Raw genomic sequence first — 16,802 nt, forward strand, 5'->3', positions numbered from 1 at the left:
CAATCGAAATGAAAGTGTTCATACACTGCATAATCGGCCTTTACATAATTTTATTATGTTTGATCTGCGATCTGCCAGTTGCGGTAGCCGTGAGTATAGTATATCCACAAATATCACATTTCTTATTGAATGAACATTCAATGAAGTCTAGTGTAACTATCCACTCTGGCGGGTGCAAATACAACCCAAAGTACTTCGATAACTTCACCATGAGCATCGTTAACAACACGATCAACCTCGATATGATCACCAAAAAGACTTTTGATCGTGGCTATAATGTGCACGTCGACTTTGCGATCAGATTGAGCAGAACGAAACAATATCAACGCGTCTTTGCCCACACAATGGACACTTGTGGGGTTGTTTCGACGATAAAAAGAAACATATTCAAGGCCTGGTTCCAGAGTATGTGGGATCGTAGCAACTTCGTGCACAGCTGCCCAGTAACCAAGGGCCATTATTTTCTGCACAATTGGAAGGTGGATCCACAACTGGTGCCTCAGTATTTGTCTGCGGGCGATTATCGTATCACTTGTCACTTTTTCTATGGAAAACTCAAATCGAAGCAGGAGGAATTCGTAATAGACTTAACCACTTATGCAATATTAAAAATGAATTAATTTTTTCTTAATTATTATTCTTACTATACCAAATCCTGAAGGCAAGCAACGCGAATCGGTAAGAGCCAATGTAATAATTATGCAGCAGATTCTCGTTTGAAACCAATTTTACTTCATATTATAAACAGCATTCTGTTGGCTTTGCTAAAACCTTAACAGTGCTTATCCTAACTCTCAAACTTCCGATTCACAAAACCCTAGTTCCCGAACTAAACAGCACCTAACTAAACATTGGGTTAGGATGAAACAACTGTGTTTGGCATAAAGTTACTTTTCACAGCAAGAAAGATCTCAAGCCTCTAAAGTTTCTGATTAATCCTTACTCTTATAAAAATATAATTTGTATGCGAAACTGGATTTTTTTATGCCAAACACAATTTTCAACCAATTCCTTTGAAGGATAATGGTGAAGTAATCCGATAATACTAAGATTCTGGTCAGTTCTTTGTTGTGTTTAGAATAAATAAAATTAAAATATTTATTTTCGAGCAATTTTTCCATTAAGTTAGTTATAAAACTAAAACTAGTTAGGATAGAAGCCCAGAGCGGGGAAGAGCAAACTAGCTTTAAGCCATGATTCTACAGAATGTTTTGATAAAGAGTTGGAATGCTCGGTTAGATTTTAAGTATACATGATAAGTTTTTTTAGCATTATGTTCCTTAGGATATGTTTTAGCTAAGAAAGGTCAATCAGTTTAAAAAGTGAAACATTAATTTGATTATGACTGTACCTCACATGCCGGCTATTAGCGTGTGGAGGTCATCAAAATTCAATGACGGGAACAAGTGCATTAATGATCGTTTCATAACGAGCTGATGCTTATCCAAGCAACAATTTGGTAGAGAGCTGAATAAATAATTATTTGAAGCCGCGTGTATCTAATTGATTTTTTGGTTATTTAAACAGATGGGTAAATCTATTGAGTAATTTTTAAATTGTTCGTATTATTACAATTTGGTCGCTGTACATGTCGAAATGCTAAAGACGCGCTTTTATTGTTGTTCAGCATTGCTAATAATTGGCCTGGTGCTGTGTGTAAATGTGTATCCCAGTCGAGCGGTGAGTCTTGCACAGCCAGTTACTGGAAATACCACCAATTTTATGTTTCTGCAGGAACGTCATGTCGAGTTTCTTGCCACCAACTATACTTTCAATACGAAATATTTCAAGAACTTTACTGTTTCAATTGCGAATAAAACCCTTAACATGGATATGGAATTGGCCAGACCTATTCAGCGAGGCTTCAAAGCCCACGTCGACTACCAACTGCGAGTGGCCAATGCCAAGAACTTTCAAACTATTTTTAGCCATCATTTCGATGTATGTGCCATAGTGAGTAATGTCAAGGATGGACTGCTTAAGAGCTGGTTCAAGAGCATGCTAGAGTACAGCAACTTCATGCACAACTGCCCGGTGGAGGTGGGCTACTACTATCTACACAATTGGAAATTGGGCTCCACGATGACGCACCAGTTTTTATATCCTGGCGAGTACCGTGGCCAGCTCTATTTGTTCTATGGGAAGTACAAAACCAAAACAGAAGATCGAGTGATCACCCTCATAATTGATTCTATACTGTACAACTGAACGAGTACACTGAATAAATCAAGAGATGGCTTTAACAGACGCTTCTGCTATCGCAATCATTACAGGTCGCACATTATTATTATCCACCCAAGTCCCGGCGACGTTGCAGCCAGGAGCCTCACGAGAAATAATAATATCCTGTACAAGGCTGCAACATGTGGCACGCAACGCCGTTGATTATCGATGGGACACATACATGGAAGAAAAATGGAACAAAAAAGAAATCGAAAATAAAACATTCAATTTAGCTACAATGTCCTCGATGTCATCAACGTCCTCGTCTGCTACGCTTGGCAGCTGTCGCACACAGCAAAAGGAGCTGCTGTTAACGGCTTCTTTAACTCCATTTTACTTCTTGTCGTAGCTGCTTCCGCCTCCTCTCGATAGCGTGTTCACTTTTTACTTTATCGCTTCCTAATTGCCGCCCACCTGCACTTGTCACTGGCTCAGCAGGCGGTCCGGCCTGGCATAATTTTCGCAGAAGCGATTCGCCTAAGGCTCACACACACAGCTGCTTGTGTATGTGTGTGTGTGTGTGAGAGAGGCCTTGCCATGATTCCCGCTGGTATAATTATGTATAGCGTGTGTGTAATGATGGCACCTCCCTAACGCCCTGCGTCTGACATCGCCTGCGGCCATCTCAGCTGCCCGCTTGACTAGTGCTAATCAGTGATTCAGGTAAGCTTTGTTTAATTAGTTCAAAGCCTACTGCGGCATCTAATTGGGCTGTTTCAATTCAAGCGGCATGAATCAAAATTTGCCTAATGTTCCATTTATTGCAGAAAGAGAGGGAGAGAGAGAGAGAGCGAAGAAGAGAGCGAGAGAGTGTATTCTACTTTGGCAGCTCACGTAATGACTTCCCACAATTAGGTCGGAAACTCAAATAGCTATAGTTGTAGAAACATTTTCTTATACAGCTGTGTGTTCTAGTGGTTCTAAACTTCTCAGCCCCATAACTCGGCCAAATCTCATCTGATTTTTACGAGGTTGGGCTTTTTGTTCATGGTTTTCCTTCTAGACTAATCTGCCACTAAAATCTGAACACCGATTTTTTGGTCGAAATTCATGTCAAAATCTTACCCCAAGATTCGTCTCTAGACATGGCTCTAAACTTCTCAGCCCCATAACTCGGTCAAATCTCATCCGATTTTCACGAAGTTTGGATTTTTCTTCATGGTTTTCCCTCTAGATTAATCTGGCATTAAAATCTGAACACCGATTTTTTGGTCGAAATTCATATCGAAATCTTGCCCCAAGATTCGTATTTAGTCGAAATTCATGTCCAAATCTTACCCAAGATTCGTATATAGACATGGGTCAAATATGACCACCCCCATAACTCGGTCAAATCTCATCCGATTTTCACGAAGTTTGGATTTTTCTTCATGGTTTTCCCTCTAGATTAATCTGGCATTAAAATCTGAACACCGATTTTTTGGTCGAAATTCATGTCAAAATCTTACCCCAAGATTCGTCTCTAGACATGGCTCTAAACTTCTCAGCCCCATAACTCGGCCAAATCTCATCCGATTTTTACGAGGTTGGGCTTTTTGTCCATGGTTTTCCTTCTAGATTAATCTGGCATTAAAATCTGAACACCGATTTTTTGGTCGAAATTCATGTCAAAATCTTGCCCCAAGATTCATATAGACATGGGTCAAAACTTACCACCCCCATAACTCGGCCAAATCTCATCTGATTTTTACGAGGTTGAGCTTTTTGTCCATGGTTTTCCTTCTAGATTAATCTGGCATTAAAATCTGAACACCGATTTTTTGGTCGAAATTCATATCAAAATCTTGCCCCAAGATTCATATATAGACATGGGTCAAAACTTACCACCCCCATAACTCGGCCAAATCTCATCTGATTTTTACGAGGTTTGGCTTTTTGTTCATGGTTTTCCTTCTAGATTAATCTGGCATTAAAATCTGAACACCGATTTTTTGGTCGAAATTCATGTCAAAATCTTGCCCCAAGATTCATATATAGACATGGGTAAAATATGACCACCCCCATAACTCGGTCAAATCTCTTCCGATTTTCACGAAGTTTGGATTTTTCTTCATGGTTTTCCCTCTAGATTAATCTGGCATTAAAATCTGAACACCGATTTTTTGGTCGAAATTCATGTCAAAATCTTACCCCAAGATTCGTCTCTAGACATGGCTCTAAACTTCTCAGCCCCATAACTCGGCCAAATCTCATCTGATTTTTACGAGTTTGGGCGTTTTGTTCATGGTTTTCCTTCTAGATTAATCTGGTATTAAAACATGAACACCGATTTTTTGGTCGAAATTCACGTCAAAATCTTACCCCAAGATTCGTCTCTAGACATGGTTATAAACTTCTCAGCCCCATAACTCGGCCAAATCTCATCCGATTTTTACGAGGTTGGACTTTTTGTCCATGGTTTTCCTTCTAGAATAATCTGGCATTTAAATCTGAACACCGATTTTTTGGTCGAAATTCATATCAAAATCTTGCCCCAAGATTCATATATAGACATGGGTCAAAACTTACCACCCCCATAACTCGGCCAAATCTCATCTGATTTTTACGAGTTTGGGCGTTTTGTTCATGGTTTTCCTTCTAGATTAATCTGGTATTAAAACATGAACACCGATTTTTTGGTCGAAATTCACGTCAAAATCTTACCCCAAGATTCGTCTCTAGACATGGTTATAAACTTCTCAGCCCCATAACTCGGCCAAATCTCATCCGATTTTTACGAGGTTGGGCTTTTAGTCCATGGTTTTCCTTCTAGATTAATCTGGCATTAAAATCTGAACACCGATTTTTTGGTCGAAATTCATGTCAAAATCTTGCCCCAAGATTCATATATAGACATGGGTCAAAACTTACCACCCCCATAACTCGGCCAAATCTCATCTGATTTTTAGGTTGGGCGTTTTGTTCATGGTTTTCCTTCTAGATTAATCTGGCATTTAAATCTGAACACCGATTTTTTGGTCGAAATTCATGTCAAAATCTTACCCCAAGATTCGTCTCTAGACATGGTTCTAAACTTCTCAGCCCCATAACTCGGCCAAATCTCATCCGATTTTTACGAGGTTGAGCTTTTTGTCCATGGTTTTCCTTCTAGATTAATCTGGCATTAAAATCTGAACACCGATTTTTTGGTCGAAATTCATATCAAAATCTTGCCCCAAGATTCATATATAGACATGGGTCAAAACTTACCACCCCCATAACTCGGCCAAATCTCATCTGATTTTTACTAGTTTGGGCGTTTTGTTCATGGTTTTCCTTCTAGATTAATCTGGTATTAAAACCTGAACACCGATTTTTTGGTCGAAATTCATGTCAAAATCTTACCCCAAGATTCGTCTCTAGACATGGTTATAAACTTCTCAGCCCTATAACTCGGCCAAATCTCATCCGATTTTTACGAGGTTGAGCTTTTTGTCCATGGTTTTCCTTCTAGATTAATCTGGCATTAAAATCTGAACACCGATTTTTTGGTCGAAATTCATGTCAAAATCTTGCCCCAAGATTCATATATAGACATGGGTCAAAACTTACCACCCCCATAACTCGGCCAAATCTCATCTGATTTTTACGAGGTTGGGCGTTTTGTTCATGGTTTTCCTTCTAGATTAATCTGGCATTAAAATCTGAACACCGATTTTTTGGTCGAAATTCATGTCAAGATTCATATATAGACATGGTTATAAACTTCACAGCCCCATAACTCGGCCAAATCTCATCCGATTTTTACGAGGTTGGACTTTTTGTCCATGGTTTTCCTTCTAGAATAATCTGGCATTTAAATCTGAACACCGATTTTTTGGTCGAAATTCATGTCAAAATCTTGCCCCAAGATTCGTCTCTAGACATGGTTCTAAACTTCTCAGCCCCATAACTCGGCCAAATCTCATCCGATTTTTACGAGGTTGGACTTTTTGTCCGTGGTTTTCCCTCTAGATTAATCTGGCATTAAAATCTGAACACCGATTTTTTGGTCGAAATTCATGTCAAAATCTTACCCCAAGATTCATATATAGACATGGTTATAAACTTCTCAGCCCCATAACTCGGCCAAATCTCATCCGATTTTTACGAGGTTGGACTCTTTCTTCATGGTTTTCCCTCTAGATTAATCTGGCATTAAAATCTGAACACCGATTTTTTGGTCGAAATTCATGTCCAAATCTTACCCAAGATTCGTATATAGACATGGGTCAAATATGACCACCCCCATAACTCGGTCAAATCTCATCCGATTTTTACGAGGTTGAGCTTTTTGTCCATGGTTTTCCTTCTAGATTAATCTGGCATTAAAATCTGAACACCGATTTTTTGGTCGAAATTCATGTCAAAATCTTGCCCCAAGATTCATATATAGACATGGGTCAAAACTTACCACCCCCATAACTCGGTCAAATCTCATCCGATTTTTACGAGGTTGGGCGTTTTGTTCATGGTTTTCCTTCTAGATTAATCTGGCATTAAAGTCTGAACACCAATTTTTTGGTCGAAATTCATGTCAAAATCTTACCCCAAGATTCATATATAGACATGGTTATAAACTTCTCAGCCCCATAACTCGGCCAAATCTCATCCGATTTTTACGAGGTTGGACTTTTTCTTCATGGTTTTCCCTCTAGAATAATCTGGCATTTAAATCTGAACACCTATTTTTTGGTCGAAATTCATGTCAAAATCTTGCCCCAAGATTCATATATAGACATGGGTCAAATATGACCACCCCCATAACTCGGTCAAATCTCATCCGATTTTCACGAAGTTTGGATTTTTCTTCATGGTTTTCCCTATAGATTAATCTGGCATTAAAATCTGAACACCGATTTTTTTGTCGAAATTCATGTCAAAATCTTACCCCAAGATTCGTCTCTAGACATGGTTCTAAACTTCTCAGCCCCATAACTCGGCCAAATCTCATCCGATTTTTACGAGGTTGGACTTTTTGTCCATGGTTTTCCTTCTAGATTTATCTGGTATTAAAATCTGAACACCGATTTTTTGGTCGAAATTCATGTCAAAATCTTACCCCAAGATTCGTCTCTAGACATGGTTATAAACTTCTCAGCCCCATAACTCGGCCAAATCTCATCCGGTTTTTACGAGGTTGTGCTTTTTGTCCATGGTTTCCTTCTTGATTAATCTGGCATTAAAATCTGAACACCGATTTTTTGGTCGAAATTCATATCAAAATCTTGCCCCAAGATTCATATATAGACATGGGTCAAAACTTACCACCCCCATAACTCGGCCAAATCTCATCTGATTTTTACGAGGTTTGGCTTTTTGTTCATGGTTTTCCTTCTAGATTAATCTGGCATTAAAATCTGAACACCGATTTTTTGGTCAAAATTCATGTCAAAATCTTGCCCCAAGATTCATATATAGACATGGGTCAAAACTTACCACCCCCATAACTCGGCCAAATCTCATCTGATTTTTACGAGGTTGGGCTTTTTGTTCATGGTTTTCCTTCTAGATTAATCTGGCATTAAAATCTGAACACCGATTTTTTGGTCGAAATTCATGTCAAAATCTTGCCCCAAGATTCATATATAGACATGGGTCAAAACTTACCACCCCCATAACTCGGCCAAATCTCATCTGATTTTTACGAGGTTGGGCGTTTTGTTCATGGTTTTCCTTCTAGGTTAATCTGGCATTAAAATCTGAACACCGATTTTTTGGTCGAAATTCATGTCAAAATCTTACCCCAAGATTCGTCTCTAGACATGGTTCTAAACTTCTCAGCCCCATAACTCGGCCAAATCTCATCCGATTTTTACGAGGTTGGACTTTTTGTCCATGGTTTTCCTTCTAGATTAATCTGGTATTAAAATCTGAACACCGATTTTTTGGTCGAAATTCATGTCAAAATCTTACCCCAAGATTCGTCTCTAGACATGGTTATAAACTTCTCAGCCCCATAACTCGGCCAAATCTCATCCGATTTTTACGAGGTTGAGCTTTTTGTCCATGGTTTTCCTTCTAGATTAATCTGGCATTAAAATCTGAACACCGATTTTTTGGTCGAAATTCATATCAAAATCTTGCCCCAAGATTCATATATAGACATGGGTCAAAACTTACCACCCCCATAACTCGGCCAAATCTCATCTGATTTTTACGAGGTTTGGCTTTTTGTTCATGGTTTTCCTTCTAGATTAATCTGGCATTAAAATCTGAACACCGATTTTTTGGTCGAAATTCATGTCAAAATCTTGCCCCAAGATTCATATATAGACATGGGTCAAAACTTACCACCCCCATAACTCGGCCAAATCTCATCCTATTTTCACGAAGTTTGGCTTTTTCTTCATGGTTTTCCCTCTAGATTAATGTGGCATTCAAATATCGACACCGATTTTTTAGTCGAAATTCAAGTCCAAATCTTACCCTAAGATTCGTATTTAGTCGAAATTCATGTCCAAATCTTACCCAAGATTCGTATATAGACATGGGTCAAATATGACCACCCCCATAACTCGGTCAAATCTCATCCGATTTTTACGAGGTTGGACTTTTTGTCCATGGTTTTCCTTCTAGATTAATCTGGCATTAAAATCTGAACACCGATTTTTTGGTCGAAATTCATATCAAAATCTTGCCCCAAGATTCATATATAGACATGGGTCAAAACTTACCACCCCCATAACTCGGCCAAATCTCATCTGATTTTTACGAGGTTTGGCTTTTTGTTCATGGTTTTCCTTCTAGATTAATCTGGCATTAAAATCTGAACACCGATTTTTTGGTCGAAATTCATGTCAAAATCTTGCCCCAAGATTCATATATAGACATGGGTCAAAACTTACCACCCCCATAACTCGGCCAAATCTCATCCTATTTTCACGAAGTTTGGCTTTTTCTTCATGGTTTTCCCTCTAGATTAATGTGGCATTCAAATATCGACACCGATTTTTTAGTCGAAATTCAAGTCCAAATCTTACCCTAAGATTCGTATTTAGTCGAAATTCATGTCCAAATCTTACCCAAGATTCGTATATAGACATGGGTCAAATATGACCACCCCCATAACTCGGCCAAATCTCATCTGATTTTTACGAGGTTTGGCTTTTTGTTCATGGTTTTCCTTCTAGATTAATCTGGCATTAAAATCTGAACACCGATTTTTTGGTCGAAATTCATGTCAAAATCTTGCCCCAAGATTCATATATAGACATGGGTCAAAACTTACCACCCCCATAACTCGGCCAAATCTCATCCTATTTTCACGAAGTTTGGCTTTTTCTTCATGGTTTTCCCTCTAGATTAATGTGGCATTCAAATATCGACACCGATTTTTTAGTCGAAATTCAAGTCCAAATCTTACCCTAAGATTCGTATTTAGTCGAAATTCATGTCCAAATCTTACCCAAGATTCGTATATAGACATGGGTCAAATATGACCACCCCCATAACTCGGTCAAATCTCATCCGATTTTTACGAGGTTGAGCTTTTTGTCCATGGTTTTCCTTCTAGATTAATCTGGCATTAAAATCTGAACACCGATTTTTTGGTCGAAATTCATGTCAAAATCTTGCCCCAAGATTCATATATAGACATGGGTCAAAACTTACCACCCCCATAACTCGGTCAAATCTCATCCGATTTTTACGAGGTTGGGCGTTTTGTTCATGGTTTTCCTTCTAGATTAATCTGGCATTAAAGTCTGAACACCAATTTTTTGGTCGAAATTCATGTCAAAATCTTACCCCAAGATTCATATATAGACATGGTTATAAACTTCTCAGCCCCATAACTCGGCCAAATCTCATCCGATTTTTACGAGGTTGGACTTTTTCTTCATGGTTTTCCCTCTAGAATAATCTGGCATTTAAATCTGAACACCTATTTTTTGGTCGAAATTCATGTCAAAATCTTGCCCCAAGATTCATATATAGACATGGGTCAAATATGACCACCCCCATAACTCGGTCAAATCTCATCCGATTTTCACGAAGTTTGGATTTTTCTTCATGGTTTTCCCTATAGATTAATCTGGCATTAAAATCTGAACACCGATTTTTTTGTCGAAATTCATGTCAAAATCTTACCCCAAGATTCGTCTCTAGACATGGTTCTAAACTTCTCAGCCCCATAACTCGGCCAAATCTCATCCGATTTTTACGAGGTTGGACTTTTTGTCCATGGTTTTCCTTCTAGATTTATCTGGTATTAAAATCTGAACACCGATTTTTTGGTCGAAATTCATGTCAAAATCTTACCCCAAGATTCGTCTCTAGACATGGTTATAAACTTCTCAGCCCCATAACTCGGCCAAATCTCATCCGGTTTTTACGAGGTTGTGCTTTTTGTCCATGGTTTCCTTCTTGATTAATCTGGCATTAAAATCTGAACACCGATTTTTTGGTCGAAATTCATATCAAAATCTTGCCCCAAGATTCATATATAGACATGGGTCAAAACTTACCACCCCCATAACTCGGCCAAATCTCATCTGATTTTTACGAGGTTTGGCTTTTTGTTCATGGTTTTCCTTCTAGATTAATCTGGCATTAAAATCTGAACACCGATTTTTTGGTCAAAATTCATGTCAAAATCTTGCCCCAAGATTCATATATAGACATGGGTCAAAACTTACCACCCCCATAACTCGGCCAAATCTCATCTGATTTTTACGAGGTTGGGCTTTTTGTTCATGGTTTTCCTTCTAGATTAATCTGGCATTAAAATCTGAACACCGATTTTTTGGTCGAAATTCATGTCAAAATCTTGCCCCAAGATTCATATATAGACATGGGTCAAAACTTACCACCCCCATAACTCGGCCAAATCTCATCTGATTTTTACGAGGTTGGGCGTTTTGTTCATGGTTTTCCTTCTAGGTTAATCTGGCATTAAAATCTGAACACCGATTTTTTGGTCGAAATTCATGTCAAAATCTTACCCCAAGATTCGTCTCTAGACATGGTTCTAAACTTCTCAGCCCCATAACTCGGCCAAATCTCATCCGATTTTTACGAGGTTGGACTTTTTGTCCATGGTTTTCCTTCTAGATTAATCTGGTATTAAAATCTGAACACCGATTTTTTGGTCGAAATTCATGTCAAAATCTTACCCCAAGATTCGTCTCTAGACATGGTTATAAACTTCTCAGCCCCATAACTCGGCCAAATCTCATCCGATTTTTACGAGGTTGAGCTTTTTGTCCATGGTTTTCCTTCTAGATTAATCTGGCATTAAGATCTGAACACCGATTTTTTGGTCGAAATTCATATCAAAATCTTGCCCCAAGATTCATATATAGACATGGGTCAAAACTTACCACCCCCATAACTCGGCCAAATCTCATCTGATTTTTACGAGGTTTGGCTTTTTGTTCATGGTTTTCCTTCTAGATTAATCTGGCATTAAAATCTGAACACCGATTTTTTGGTCGAAATTTATGTCAAAATCTTGCCCCAAGATTCATATATAGACATGGGTCAAAACTTACCACCCCCATAACTCGGCCAAATCTCATCCTATTTTCACGAAGTTTGGCTTTTTCTTCATGGTTTTCCCTCTAGATTAATGTGGCATTCAAATATCGACACCGATTTTTTAGTCGAAATTCAAGTCCAAATCTTACCCTAAGATTCGTATTTAGTCGAAATTCATGTCCAAATCTTACCCAAGATTCGTATATAGACATGGGTCAAATATGACCACCCCCATAACTCGGTCAAATCTCATCCGATTTTTACGAGGTTGGACTTTTTGTCCATGGTTTTCCTTCTAGATTATTCTGGTATTAAAATCTGAACACCGATTTTTTGGTCGAAATTCATGTCAAAATCTTACCCCAAGATTCGTCTCTAGACATGGTTATAAACTTCTCAGCCCCATAACTCGGCCAAATCTCATCCGATTTTTACGAGGTTGGACTTTTTGTCCATGGTTTTCCTTCTAGAATAATCTGGCATTTAAATCTGAACACCGATTTTTTGGTCGAAATTCATGTCCAAATATTACCCAAGATTCGTATATAGACATGGGTCAAATATGACCACCCCCATAACTCGGTCAAAACTTACCACCCCCATAACTCGGCCAAATCTCATCCGATTTTTACGAGGTTGGGCGTTTTGTTCATGGTTTTCCTTCTAGATTAATCTGGCATTAAAGTCTGAACACCGATTTATTGGTCGAAATTCATGTCAAAATCTTACCCCAAGATTCATATATAGACATGGTTATAAACTTCTCAGCCCCATAACTCGGCCAAATCTCATCCGATTTTTACGAGGTTGGACTTTTTCTTCATGGTTTTCCCTCTAGAATAATCTGGCATTTAAATCTGAACACCGATTTTTTGGTCGAAATTCATGTCAAAATCTTGCCCCAAGATTCATATATAGACATGGGTCAAATATGACCACCCCCATAACTCGGTCAAATCTCATCCGATTTTCACGAAGTTTGGATTTTTCTTCATGGTTTTCCCTCTAGATTAATCTGGCATTAAAATCTGAACACCGATTTTTTTGTCGAAATTCATGTCAAAATCTTACCCCAAGATTCGTCTCTAGACATGGTTCTAAACTTCTCAGCCCCATAACTCGGCCAAATCTCATCCGATTTTTACGAGGTTGGACTTTTTGTCCATGGTTTTCCTTCTAGATTAGTCTGGTATTAAAATCTGAACACCGATTTTTTGGTCGAAATTCATGTCAAAATCTTACCCCAAGATTCGTCTCTAGACATGGTTATAACTTCTCAGCCCCATAACTCGGCCAAATCTCATCCGATTTTTACGAGGTTGTGCTTTTTGTCCATGGTTTTCCTTCTTGATTAATCTGGCATTAAAATCTGAACACCGATTTTTTGGTCGAAATTCATATCAAAATCTTGCCCCAAGATTCATATATAGACATGGGTCAAAACTTACCACCCCCATAACTCGGCCAAATCTCATCTGATTTTTACGAGGTTTGGCTTTTTGTTCATGGTTTTCCTTCTAGATTAATCTGGCATTAAAATCTGAACACCGATTTTTTGGTCGAAATTCATGTCAAAATCTTGCCCCAAGATTCATATATAGACATGGGTCAAAACTTACCACCCCCATAACTCGGCCAAATCTCATCTGATTTTTACGAGGTTGGGCGTTTTGTTCATGGTTTTCCTTCTAGGTTAATCTGGCATTAAAATCTGAACACCGATTTTTTGGTCGAAATTCATGTCAAAATCTTACCCCAAGATTCGTCTCTAGACATGGTTCTAAACTTCTCAGCCCCATAACTCGGCCAAATCTCATCCGATTTTTACGAGGTTGGACTTTTTGTCCATGGTTTTCCTTCTAGATTAATCTGGTATTAAAATCTGAACACCGATTTTTTGGTCGAAATTCATGTCAAAATCTTACCCCAAGATTCGTCTCTAGACATGGTTATAAACTTCTCAGCCCCATAACTCGGCCAAATCTCATCCGATTTTTACGAGGTTGAGCTGTTTGTCCATGGTTTTCCTTCTAGATTAATCTGGCATTAAAATCTGAACACCGATTTTTTGGTCGAAATTCATATCAAAATCTTGCCCCAAGATTCATATATAGACATGGGTCAAAACTTACCACCCCCATAACTCGGCCAAATCTCATCTGATTTTTACGAGGTTTGGCTTTTTGTTCATGGTTTTCCTTCTAGATTAATCTGGCATTAAAATCTGAACACCGATTTTTTGGTCGAAATTCATGTCAAAATCTTGCCCCAAGATTCATATATAGACATGGGTCAAAACTTACCACCCCCATAACTCGGCCAAATCTCATCTGATTTTTACGAGGTTGGGCGTTTTGTTCATGGTTTTCCTTCTAGATTAATCTGGCATTAAAATCTGAACACCGATTTTTTGGTCGAAATTCATGTCAAGATTCATATATAGACATGGTTATAAACTTCTCAGCCCCATAACTCGGCCAAATCTCATCCGATTTTTACGAGGTTGGACTTTTTGTCCATGGTTTTCCCTCTAGATTAATCTGGCATTAAAATCTGAACACCGATTTTTTGGTCGAAATTCATGTCAAAATCTTACCCCAAGATTCGTCTCTAGACATGGCTCTAAACTTCTCAGCCCCATAACTCGGCCAAATCTCATCCGATTTTTACGAGGTTGGACTTTTTGTCCATGGTTTTCCTTCTAGAATAATCTGGCATTTAAATCTGAACACCGATTTTTTGGTCGAAATTCATGTCAAAATCTTACCCCAAGATTCGTCTCTAGACATGGTTATAAACTTCTCAGCCCCATAACTCGGCCAAATCTCATCCGATTTTTACGAGGTTGAGCTGTTTGTCCATGGTTTTCCTTCTAGATTAATCTGGCATTAAAATCTGAACACCGATTTTTTGGTCGAAATTCATATCAAAATCTTGCCCCAAGATTCATATATAGACATGGGTCAAAACTTACCACCCCCATAACTCGGCCAAATCTCATCTGATTTTTACGAGGTTTGGCGTTTTGTTCATGGTTTTCCTTCTAGATTAATCTGGCATTAAAATCTGAACACCGATTTTTTGGTCGAAATTCATGTCAAAATCTTGCCCCAAGATTCATATATAGACATGGGTCAAAACTTACCACCCCCATAACTCGGCCAAATCTCATCTGATTTTTACGAGGTTGGGCGTTTTGTTCATGGTTTTCCTTCTAGATTAATCTGGTATTAAAATCTGAACACCGATTTTTTGGTCGACATTCATGTCAAAATCTTACCCCAAGATTCGTCTCTAGACATGGTTCTAAACTTCTCAGCCCCATAACTCGGCCAAATCTCATCCGATTTTTACGAGGTTGGACTTTTTGTCCGTGGTTTTCCCTCTAGATTAATCTGGCATTAAAATCTGAACACCGATTTTTTGGTCGAAATTCATGTCAAAATCTTACCCCAAGATTCATATATAGACATGGTTATAAACTTCTCAGCCCCATAACTCGGCCAAATCTCATCCGATTTTTACGAGGTTGGACTCTTTCTTCATGATTTTCCCTCTAGATTAATCTGGCATTAAAATCTGAACACCGATTTTTTGGTCGAAATTCATGTCAAAATCTTACCCCAAGATTCATATATAGACATGGTTATAAACTTCTCAGCCCCATAGCTCGGCCAAATCTCATCCGATTTTTACGAGGTTGGACTTTTTCTTCATGGTTTTCCCTCTAGATTAATCTGGCATTAAAATCTGAACACCGATTTTTTGGTCGAAATTCATGTCAAAATCTTACCCCAAGATTCGTCTCTAGACATGGGTCAAAACTTACCACCCCCATAACTCGGCCAAATCTCATCTGATTTTTACGAGGTTGGGCGTTTTGTTCATGGTTTTCCTTCTAGATAAATCTGGCATTTAAATCTGAACACCGATTTTTTGGTCGAAATTCATGTCAAAATCTTGCCCCAAGATTCATATATAGACATGGGTCAAAACTTACCACCGCCATAACTCGGCCAAATCTCATCCGATTTTTACGAGGTTGGACTTTTTGTCCATGGTTTTCCTTCTAGAATAATCTGGCATTTAAATCTGAACACCGATTTTTTGGTCGAAATTCATGTCCAAATCTTACCCAAGATTCGTATATAGACATGGGTCAAATATGACCACCCCCATAACTCGGTCAAATCTCATCCGATTTTTACGAGGTTGGGCGTTTTGTTCATGGTTTTCCTTCTAGATTAATCTGGCATTAAAGTCTGAACACCGATTTTTTGGTCGAAATTCATGTCAAAATCTTACCCCAAGATTCATATATAGACATGGTTATAAACTTCTCAACCCCATAACTCGGCCAAATCTCATCCGATTTTTACGAGGTTGGACTTTTTCTTCATGGTTTTCCCTCTAGAATAATCTGGCATTTAAATCTGAAAACCGATTTTTTGGTCGAAATTCATGTCAAAATCTTGCCCCAAGATTCATATATAGACATGGGTCAAATATGACCACCCCCATAACTCGGTCAAATCTCATCCGATTTTCACGAAGTTTGGATTTTTCTTCATGGTTTTCCCTCTAGATTAATCTGGCATTAAAATCTGAACACCGATTTTTTTGTCGAAATTCATGTCAAAATCTTACCCCAAGATTCGTCTCTAGACATGGTTCTAAACTTCTCAGCCCCATAACTCGGCCAAATCTCATCCGATTTTTACGAGGTTGGACTTTTTGTCCATGGTTTTCCTTCTAGATTAATCTGGTATTAAAATCTGAACACCGATTTTTTGGTCGAAATTCATGTCAAAATCTTACCCCAAGATTCGTCTCTAGACATGGTTATAAACTTCTCAGCCCCATAACTCGGCCAAATCTCATCCGATTTTTACGAGGTTGGGCTTTTTGTCCATGGTTTTCCTTCTTGATTAATCTGGCATTAAAATCTGAACACCGATTTTTTGGTCGAAATTCATATCAAAATCTTGCCCCAAGATTCATATATAGACATGGGTCAAAACTTACCACCCCCATAACTCGGCCAAATCTCATCTGATTTTTACGAGGTTTGGCTTTTTGTTCATGGTTTTCCTTCTAGATTAATCTGGCATTAAAATCTGAACACCGATTTTTTGGTCGAA

General features: G+C 38.5%; 1 protein-coding gene across 1 annotated transcript; it reads left to right on the forward strand.

The window, feature by feature from the left end:
* Positions 1-209: 209 nt before the first annotated feature.
* Positions 210-2,208, forward strand: LOC115770322. Its single transcript, XM_030715559.1, has 2 exons — positions 210-578; positions 1,735-2,208. The coding sequence occupies exons 1-2, from the start codon at positions 210-212 to the stop codon at positions 2,206-2,208; spliced, it is 843 nt and encodes a 280-aa protein (XP_030571419.1).
* Positions 2,209-16,802: the final 14,594 nt, after the last annotated feature.

Source organism: Drosophila novamexicana, unplaced genomic scaffold (genome assembly GCF_003285875.2).
Source record: "Drosophila novamexicana strain 15010-1031.04,08,12 unplaced genomic scaffold, DnovRS2.1 tig00004555-arrow-pilon, whole genome shotgun sequence".
NCBI classification, from domain to species: domain Eukaryota; kingdom Metazoa; phylum Arthropoda; class Insecta; order Diptera; family Drosophilidae; genus Drosophila; species Drosophila novamexicana.

What these genes read in the sequence shown, in the direction of transcription:
- LOC115770322 (XM_030715559.1), top strand. Translation starts at nt 210, where the DNA reads ATGAGCATCGTTAACAACACGATCAACCTCGATATGATCACCAAAAAG. An exon ending in AATCGAAGCAGGAGGAATTC is followed by an intron (nt 579 to 1,734) that starts GTAATAGACTTA and finishes ATGTTTCTGCAG; the next exon opens with GAACGTCATGTCGAGTTTCT.